General features: G+C 45.1%; 2 protein-coding genes across 2 annotated transcripts in view; both read right to left on the bottom strand.

Moving 5' to 3' along the window:
* The window catches only part of PLD6 (phospholipase D family member 6), a 3,436-nt gene extending 2,029 nt beyond the window's left edge, over positions 1-1,407 (bottom strand). The window contains exon 1 of the mRNA XM_042438595.1: positions 734-1,407. Coding sequence (XP_042294529.1) covers positions 734-1,172 — 439 coding nt within the window. The 5' untranslated portion in view covers positions 1,173-1,407. The remainder of the gene's footprint in view (positions 1-733) is intronic.
* A 280-nt stretch (positions 1,408-1,687) lies between these two features.
* Positions 1,688-9,172, bottom strand: FLCN (folliculin). Its single transcript, XM_042438594.1, has 12 exons — positions 9,139-9,172; positions 8,443-8,703; positions 8,092-8,238; positions 7,598-7,819; positions 7,337-7,497; positions 6,809-6,900; positions 5,706-5,899; positions 5,127-5,240; positions 4,635-4,758; positions 4,109-4,240; positions 3,571-3,676; positions 1,688-2,738 (listed from the first exon to the last, which is right to left on the bottom strand). The coding sequence occupies exons 2-12, from the start codon at positions 8,689-8,691 to the stop codon at positions 2,537-2,539; spliced, it is 1,743 nt and encodes a 580-aa protein (XP_042294528.1). The 5' UTR covers positions 8,692-8,703; positions 9,139-9,172; the 3' UTR covers positions 1,688-2,536.
* Between the last annotated feature and the right edge of the window lie 747 nt (positions 9,173-9,919).

Raw genomic sequence — 9,919 nt, 5'->3', positions numbered from 1 at the left:
TATCGTCTATCTCTCTATCAATCCTCTAACTATCTATCTATCTATCTCTCTATCAATCCTCTATCTATCATCTATCTATCTATCTATCTATCTATCTATCTATCGTCTATCTCTCTATCAATCATCTATCTATCTATCTATCTATTCATCCATGGATCCATCTATCTTCCCACCTCTCCCAGGTGGATCGAGGCGGAATTACCACCCTATATATATATATATATCTCACATACACACACACACACACACAATAAAAGCACAGCCATAAGATACGTAGCATGACAATAATTAAAGCAATACAACTGAAGTGATGGTGGTGGATGAGTGTCCATAGGGAATCATTGGAGAAAGGCTTTCCAATGGGGAATCCTTGGGGAATCCTTGCCCACAGAGAAGCCATACTTATTGGTCAGTATCTATATACTTTCCCATAGGGAATCATTGGGGATTCTTTGCCCATAGGGAATCATGGGGAAACCACACTTTCCCATAGAGGATAATAGGAGGAGAATGCTTTCTTCCCAATGGTTCTCTATGGGCAAGTCATAACCCGGTTTGGAACCGCTTTAACTCTTTGTCCGGCCCTTCGCTGTGGAATTCTGGGAGTTGGAGTTTGTTGTGGGGCCCCGGGCCCCACAGCAAACTCCAACTCCCAGAATTCCACCGCCGAGAGCGAGACAAAGAGTTAAAGCGGTTCCAAAGCGTTTTCCTGCTCGAGTGCGGCTCCAGTCACCTGCGAGGCGGAGGAGCCCGATCTGGGAGCCATTGAGGGCCATGTAGTCGGTGTCGGTGACGACGCGGACGCGGACGCCTCTCCGGTGGAGGAGGATGACGGCGCGTCGGAGCTGAGGGCTGGAGAAGGCGAAGACGCAGAGCTCGAGGGAGCGCCGGGCGGAGAGGAGCCGGGCCAGGAGGCGGCTGAGGGCGCTCTCTCGGTGGGGCAGAGGGCAGTCGCACGGAGGAGACTCCGGGGACGAAGAAGAAGAAGAAGGAGGAGGCGCCTCGGAGAGCAGCCCCTCGACGCAGGTGGCCCGCGAAGGGAAGAAGAGCACCTCGCGCACCGAGGAGGAAGGGCAACGCTCGCCCCGGCGCCTCCGCAGCCAGCCGGCCAGCGCCTCCAACGCCATCCCCAGCGCCACCGCCAGCAGCAGCCGACCCTTCCCGCCCCACATCGCCTCCCTCAGCGGGCGCCTCAACCGCCTTTTCCCACTCCGGCCTCAAGGCGCATGCGCGCTCCCGCCATTTTGGTCCCCCTCGCTTTCCTTACTCCAAAGTTTACCGCCTTTTTTTACACCTGACTCAAAGGCGCATGCGCTGTTCCGCCATTTTGTCTCCCTCGCCTCCCTTACCTCAAAGCCTACCGCTTTTCCCCTGACTTCAATGCGCATGCGCTCTCCCGCTCTTTTGGGCTCCCTCGCTTTCCTTACTCCAAAGTTTACCGCCTTTTTTTCCACCTCAGACTGACTGAAATCCCAATAAATTCATCAAAAGAGCCAAAAAAGTCTCATTATAATTTCTCACTATAAGAACATAAAACTTTGCATTATTATCAGCCAGTTTATAATCCAGTTTATGACACCACTTTATCCGCCCCGGCTCAATGCTAGGGAATTCTGGGAACTGTAGTTTTCAGGCAACATTTAACCTGCCCTCAAGGTGTAAATAAGACACTTTCAAGTATGAACAGTACATTTTATAAATAGGTTTACTTCATCTTTCAGTCTTAATTTAGGGACAAATTCACAGGAAGGAATGGAACGCACTCCATTAAAAGTGAAATAAGAGCAAATAGAGGCCTGCATTTGCCAAATGATAGATTAAGGAGTCCATTCTGTGAGGCCACCATCAAAAGAGAAAGGCCAAAATGGCAGAGTGCCTTCAGGCTTCAATAAAAAGTGGTCAGCAAGATGGCTGACTCTGAAAGTCCTGCGTCGAATGGCACTAAATAAGTGTTTCAAGGGGAGAGTACTTCCTTCTCATGATCAGTCGCAGAAGTTAAGGGGATTCCAGAATCCAGTGTTATTAGCAATGAAGGGCATTAAGTCTTTGGGGGTCAGTCGCATTTAGGGTTTTTCGTACGGAAGGATTCGCATCTGTGAACCGATTCAAAACTATGTTTTAAGGTGGCAAATCTCTCAGTGGCATTTAAATCTGACTTGAAGTTCCCATTCGCCACCGTTGCGGATCAAAATGGAGTCACATGGACAGTGGCCGCACAATCTGAATCGATCCGATAGCGCATTCAGACTATCTGAGATGCGGGTCGTTGCGGTTCTTTTAAAAAGGACCGCTAAGGGATCAGGTGCCAAATGCACCAGTTTAAACAGTGTGAGCAACCCTGAAACAACACCAAGTTATTTCATAGTGTAAATGGCCACCCCTTTGTGGTCACACAATAGGACCCTATAGTCACCCTAATAGGATTCAAAGTCCTCTCCCATCTCTGTTCTCCAGATTTGAGCAGCAATGGATCTCCAATGCTACTCTCTTTCACGCACATTAAACGCAACTAGTTCTTCTCTAGAGCATCTCCAGCTTAGTTTCGAGACTCCGACAAAGTCGGGCTGCGCACGGTGGACATCAAGTGCGACTTGTAGGTCTTGCTCAGGCCGGTCATCCAGAATTTCAGGAGCTTCACGTTGTCCTCTTCGGCCGCTCCCAAGACGCTCAGCAACTTCTGGGTGTCTTCTTTGGGCCTGCTGTCCACTTTGGTGAACTTGAAAAGGACCTTCACTTTACTACAGAAGACAACAACAACAACAAAAAATAGATATATAAACAGCCAGTCCCTTAAAGTTTCTTCTCGTTGTGTGCCTTCAAACATGTTTGATATTAGCAATAGCATTTTCATTTGTGAACCACTTATCGCTGAACTTGGCATTCTCCAAACTGTAAATCGTGAAATTGAAGGCTTTCATGGACGGCATCCTTATTTTTTTTTGTGGGTTTTTCGAGCCATAAAGCCATGTTCTAGAAACATCAGGAATAAATTCTTCTAGAAAACAGCCTCATAGCCCCAAAACCCCACAAAAACCTATATAATCTGTAAACCAACTGGCCTCAACAAGCTAGGTACTTATTTTACCAACCTACGAAAGTTAACCTTGGAGCCCTGGGATCGAATTCACAACCTTGTGGCTGCAGTTCAGGCTTACGTTTCTGACTTATGGTGACCCTAAGATAAACCTATCATGAGGTTTTCTTGGCCTGAGAGTGTATGATTTGCCCTAGACCACCTAAAGGGTTTCCATGGCCAAGCTAGGATTCAAATCCTCATCTCTACAGAGTCCAATGCAAAGCCTAGGGTGGTGTTATCCCAAAATTTCAAGGCAGCAATAAAACCAGCCTAATAACTTTAAGACAGTATAAGTAATTAAAATAATTTTACAAGACCTAAAATAACATTAAACAGTTAAGAAATGTATTGTCTTCTTTGGGCCTGCTTTCCACTTTGGTGAACCTGAAGCAGACCTTCACTTTACTGCAGAAGACGAAAACCACATTATTCTCTTCAGGGCAGTGGAGGATCTGAGTTCGAGGTGTTCTGTGAAGCTGAAGAAAGAGACTTACTTCATCCATTCCTCCTTAAGGCAGACAAGGCACTGGTCCACAACATCCACAGAGAGATTCTGATTCGTCAAGGCAGCCTCAATCTTGTTCAAAATGGTGGGACCGACTGCATCCAGAAAGAGAAAAAATTAGCTACCGACATTGCAGCGTTCCTTCCATCAATAGCTGGCGACCATGGAATACGATGTTTACGAACACACTTCCAGATTTCTATCTCAGTTAAATAGCTACTTATTCAAAATTCGAAAACGACTTGAAAACAAACAATAACAAACAGCCCTACTTATGATATAGTATATGCCAACAACTAGCTAAGTGGGTCAGATTCACAAAAATCATATTTCTTCTGGAACAGGTGTATTACTCTTCCACCAATTTAGCTGTGGAGATACACATAAGAATCTGGAAGATACCTCCCCTTTGCTACAACCGCTTCCTCCAAATAAAATGGCAGAAATCTCTCTGATCTTCCATGACAATGCATATGTTGACAACATTGTGATAATCTCCCAATGTTACCAAGCCACAAACTGCTTACCTCTATCTGCTGCCACAGGGCTCCCACTAGTGACCACAAATTCATATTTGCTCAGTGGTTGTTCGTCATCAAACAAAACGGGATAAAGGCTGGACCGAGTGGCTGTGCGGACTTCCACGAGGACAGCAAATTCTACAAGACGACAAAACAACACTTGGTCTTACCGTCGTGTCTTATTTTCTTAAGTAGCCACCCATGATAAAGTAAGCCCTGAGGCTCTAAAATTGGTCACGTAACACTGAATCACAACAATGAGAACCAGCATTGATGATGAGCCACTCTGATGGATCCAGGGACCCATTTTCTGCCCTTGAGATTCTCCAGAGTCTTGTCAAAAAACAAACCTGAAAGTGATCATTCTAATTTAGATACCAAAATTATTATTTTTTTAAGTCAAAATGTGCAAGCTTAGACATATATGTAAGCACTTCTTCACTGAAAAACAACTATCATAGCGGACCTGATTGCTTCAGTACAGTATTAACGTGGGCACATGCATCAGGGCCTAAGAGAAAACTATTCTTACCAGATGATAGTATGTGGGGAGGGATTTGCACATGAGGGCCGAGGCCAAGAAAGTTGCACCGATAAGCCTCCTCATATTTGTCACTGTAAGAGATGATTCGAACGCAGCCGACGGGCAACATGGTCTGGCAAAGTAAGCAACAGGTGAAAATCCAGGTACAAGCACAGGTTTCACTCTGGACCAGGATGGATTACTAACACACTTCAGAATTAATGCAGTTTGACACCACTTTTAACTGCCATGGCTCCATCCTATGGCATTCTGGGATTTGTACTTTGTTGTGGCACCAGAGCTCATAGACAGAGAAGGCTAAATATCTCACAAAACTACAAATCCCAAAAATCCATAGCATTAATTTTGCAGCCTCAGACTGGAAGGAAATAATATTCCTTGCTCCTGCCCAGCTCTTGTGACATGACAGCAACTTAGTCAATCACAACCCCAAAATCTTTTAGCATATTATAATACAGAGAAGAGAGGTCAGTTTCCTACCCGCAGGACATCAAAAGCAGACTGGACAAGGTCTGGGTCCCGAGCTTTCCAGATGACCTGGTTCCCCATGAGCACATGCCATGCCAACATGCGGAAAGGCAATGCCCCCAAGACCTGGAAAACAACAACAAAATAGAGTAAAGATTATGTACATCTTCCCTTCCTCCAAAGAACAAAAACAACCCCTCCCTGCATTTTCATGAATAAAAACTCTGCTGAAATATGTTCAAACTACTCTTCATTTCTGGGATGTAGGAACCTATACCAATTCTTTCTGTGTTATTTCTGTCTCCGGTACCAAAGATTCTGTTAAAAAGCAATGCCCAGGAACACATCTACTTCCTTAACTGAGTTTTACCTATATTGTTATGATGTATTATTTTACATTGATTTTATTGTATGCTGTCCTGTGCCCTTTGGATATGGGAGTGTGTAAATATTCATCTTTTAACCTTCATATACATGTAGATCATGAGAAAAATATTTATTTTTCAACATCCTGAGGCTTAGTCTATTTTCTACGTAACACTGACTCAAAGGCTAAAACATAAATGTCAGGCTAAATGCCCCATTCCTCACCTGTCTCAAGTGCCGGAGGGATCGGAAGACAGACTGCCCTCTCGGCGCCATGTGCCAGCTACCACCGTCCACCAAGAGAGAGGGGTCAGTTGGGCTCTTGACAAGTTCATGGCCTTCCCTGACCTCTGCCTGGCTTTGAGATTTCCCCTCTTCCTCCTCAGAGTTGTCCCAGCCTTCAGATTCTTCCTCAAGATCTCAAGAGGGGGAAAAGGAGATTGAGAAGGATATACAGCTTCTGAAAAGCTCACTGATATCATGTGTCTTCACACTGTGTCCTAAGACCAGACCTTCTACCATTGTTCCATATTATCCTCACAGTAAATTTATAGTACAGGTGACAAGACCTAGTTAGAGACAGTTTCTCTGCTGAGCAAGAATTGAAATCTAGATTTTCCCCAGTCTGCTGTCAATCTAATTTCAAAGGGTCTAAACACTATCTGTGTTTCTGCAAACCTCAAGACCATTCTTATTCTCTGGACCATCTCTCTGGAAATCACTTCCTCACCAGTAAATTTGTGAGCCCTCTCCAAAAAAAGATAAAAGTCAAGGAGGCAACAGGGTGGCACAGTGAGAATTAAGCGATATCAAATGGTTAAATTTTGCACCACCTTCACCCCAATGCCATAACCATTCCATGGTTCCATGAGGAACGACTTAGGGAGTTGGGGATGTTTAGCCTGGATAAGAAAAAGTTAAGAGGTGATATGATAGTCTTATTTAAATATTTGAAAGGATGTCATGTTGAGGAGGGAGCAAGCTTGTTTTCTGCTGCTCCAGAGACTAGAACACAGAACAATGGATGCAAGCTCCAGGAAAAGAGATTCCACCTCAACATTAGGAGGAATTTCCTGAGAGTAAGGGCTGTTTGACAGTGGAACACACTTCCTCGGAGTGTAGTGGAGTCTCCCTCCTTGCGAGATCTTCAAACGGAGGCTGGATGGCCATCTGTCAGGGATGCTTTGATCTGGATTTTCTGCATGGCAGAATGGGGTTGGACTGGATGGCCCTTGTGGTCTCTTCCAACTCTATGATTCTATGATTCATCCGATCAACACACAGGTCAACAGTCCTTCATTAGATAAGGCTTCCCATCCCTGACTTACCAGCTAGCTTCTCCATCTGAACCAGAGTATCTTCGGTGGGTGCACCCTCCAATAGTTTCTCCGTCAATCTGCTGCCACAGGCTTTCAGGAGCCTGAGGAAATTAAACAAGGATCTAAGTAAAGATGACACGCTAAATGCTAAAAAAATATCTGAAAACCAGTAAATGATGAAATGCCCCCCAAATGCAAGGATTCACCTGTGACAACTGTGAGAATTAACTAGATGGGGTCATCAGTGTTCATCCCTATGTGCTTCCTGGACAAGTAAGGAAATAAAGACTTGCACAAACATTGCCTGGGATTGTCAATATTCGCACATGGATGTCAAACTCTCACTAGTATGCAAAGGGATCTCGCCACACCTTTGAGACTTTGGAGAAGTTGTATCATCAAGTTTCATAGACTTGGTCTACTTCCTCAGATGCATCTGATTTCATTTGATTGATGCATCTGAGAAAGTAAAACTATGTTGAGTCTGAGTTTTCTGGAGGGACGTGAGGTAGGAATAAGGTTACTAATAATAATCACCAAGCAAAGGATGTATGAAGACATGCCCAAAGGTTCTCATCATTGGTCAGAGAGGTGAGGGAGCGAGCTGCATTCCCATTACGCTGGTGGAGAAAAGGGGTGAAAGCTGTGTTCATGCGCTGGGCACGCTGTGGGCATCCGTACTGCTCTGCTTCAAAGACCTGCACAACAACCAACAACAGAAAAGAGATTGCAATTAAGGGGGGAAAGAATGGCCATCAGCCTGGCACCTTGGCATCTCCCTCCTGCGCATGCCCACACCTTCAAGGCTTTGCCCTGCAGCTCATCAATGATGCCTCTGATCTTCCCCAGCAGAAAAGGCCAGGAGTTGATGAGGTAGATGCGGTCCATCATGATGGTGATGATGCTGTACCAGCGCTGGAAGCCCCGGGCCAGGCTGTCCTTGATAAAGAAGGTATGGCTGAACACAAAGCCATGCTGCTCATCGCCAAAGAAGATGGGGCCTTCCCGTCCTGGGCAAACCTTGACGGATGAGAGACACAGAGAGTGAGAAAAAGAAATAAGATACCTATTCATGATCAGAAGCAATATAAAATGCACCATGGATGTAGGGTGGGCTTCAACGTCTCACCCCATGTATAGGAATAGGAGAATAGTCATTGCAATAAATATTGTGGAAGCATCGCAGTTGGAAGGGAGAAGACCCTTCTGTTTACCCAACCTGAGTGGCAACTGTCATTCCAAGCATTTGAGATTTGTTCCCATTTCCTCCCATGAAGGAGACGTCTGCTTACCTCGCAGCTGAGGCTGCGGACGCAGGCCTGGCGGACAATGCTAAAAAGCTGGGGGTGGTTGGGGTGCTGATGGCTGACGTATTTGATTGAGGTCTCTTTGTCGTGGCTGACATAACCCGGGTGTCCGGCAGGCAGAGAACGGCAGCCCTGGGCAAGGAAACAGAAGCAGACGGTAGGAATCCGCACAGGATACGTATGAGTTAACATGGGCTATTTCCTTCTTTTGGAATTGGTAGGAAATAGCATAGACTAGTTCTTTCTTTTGGAAGTGATTCGGTGCATGCAAGGATTGATATGTAGAATCACAGGCATTGACTGTAAGCTGGGAACAGAGTGACAATGCAGACTTGCCTCGCACATGTCCGACTTCTTTGGGCCAGGGCTGCTGGAGTCTGCGCTGGCCCCTTCCGCAGGGCTGTGGGATCGGATCCTGCTGCTCATCTGGATGCCTCCTTCCTCCTCCTCCGCTTGCTCACTTTGGCCGGGGCTGTCGCCATTCCCTGCGCCTTGCGGGAGGGGAGCGTGTAAGACCTCCGTGCAAAAGAGTGTGCGAGGGCCGTGCAGCTCACAAAAGTGGCACAGGACCACAATGGCATTCATCTCCAGGCGCTCCTGAAATAACACCAAAAAGGGAGGAATTAGACACCTCCACTGCAATGCAACAAGAAAGCTACGCAAACAGAAAATACAGGGGGAAATACAATAGTAAACTATAATGCAAAAAGAATGATACGCAAGCACAAAACACGCACAAAATAATACAGTAAAATATAATTGTAAGCTATAATGTAAAAAGAAAGCTACACAAAGAAACAGTAACACACAATAGTAAACTACAAAAAGAAAGCTACACACAATGCAATAAAATGCAACAGTAAACTACAATGCAAAAAGACAGGTACACAAAGACAAAATACAGGAAAAATACAGTAAAGCACAATAGTAGGCTACAATGCAACAAAGAAAGAAAGCTACACACACAAAATGCACCCAGATAATAAATTATAATACAAATATATTTCAAGTGAAAACACCCCTATACTTTACCTGGTTCCTCTCCGCGCATGCGCAGCTCTCAAGCCTCCTGGTCCAGCCCAAAGGCGCCTGACACTGACTGGTTGGAAGGAACCATTGAGTGCTCTCTCGAAGGGGGGGATTAAAGCGCCATGGAAGACTTTGAAGACCCTTGAAGAACTCAAGAGTAGATATAACTGCACTGAAAGCCCTAAAATAGAAGTTACTAAGCCTACAAATTTAATTTGATAGCTTCTAGGCGTCCTTTTAAACTACTCTTTTCACAGCCTCCCCCATAAAAAGGAAATGGTTCAGTCCGAAGCTGTATTCTGTATAGGACATGGTTGAATCCATTTCTCAAAATAGGGGGGATATGTGGGATTGCTCCATAGAAAGGTATCTAAGGTACAAGACAGGTGTCTATGCTCACCTAAGGTAAATATAATGTATGTATTTATGGTTAATAGGGTTGGACAGCACCCAGTGGAGCTGGGTTTCGAATATTTATCCTTTTGTTTCCCCCTCCTTTGGGGAGATGATATGACCCAGTCTTGTGACTGGCATGTGATAGAAAGGTTTTGCTGGGATTTAAAGGACAAGGAGGTGGAATATGGGCTTTAGAGTCAAAGCAGGTGCATCTTCTGTGACAAAATGTGCTGGTTTTGCATTATTGATTTTGCATTTATCAGTTTTGCAGCCAGCCCTTTGCAAAGCAATAAGGTGAAGCTAGGTCTCTCTGCCTGCAAAGCAAGCACTGTGCAAACCTTACAGTGCTTCATAAATAAAGGTTAATAATAATAATAATAATAGAAGA

Source organism: Sceloporus undulatus, chromosome 8, assembly GCF_019175285.1.
Source record: "Sceloporus undulatus isolate JIND9_A2432 ecotype Alabama chromosome 8, SceUnd_v1.1, whole genome shotgun sequence".
Classification (NCBI taxonomy): Eukaryota; Metazoa; Chordata; class Lepidosauria; order Squamata; family Phrynosomatidae; genus Sceloporus; species Sceloporus undulatus.
The sequence above is the reverse complement of the archived record's forward strand: the minus strand, read 5'-3'. Positions and strand labels throughout refer to the sequence as shown.

Coding starts and splice junctions, on each gene's coding strand:
- FLCN (XM_042438594.1), bottom strand. CDS start 8,691: ATGAATGCCATTGTGGTCCTGTGCCACTTTTGTGAGCTGCACGGCCCT. Junction 6,901..7,336: donor CTTCATACATCCTTTGCTTG/GTGATTATTATT, acceptor TAATTTCCTCAG/GCTCCTGAAAGCCTGTGGCA. Junction 5,900..6,808: donor TCAGATGGAGAAGCTAGCTG/GTAAGTCAGGGA, acceptor CCCCCTCTTGAG/ATCTTGAGGAAGAATCTGAA.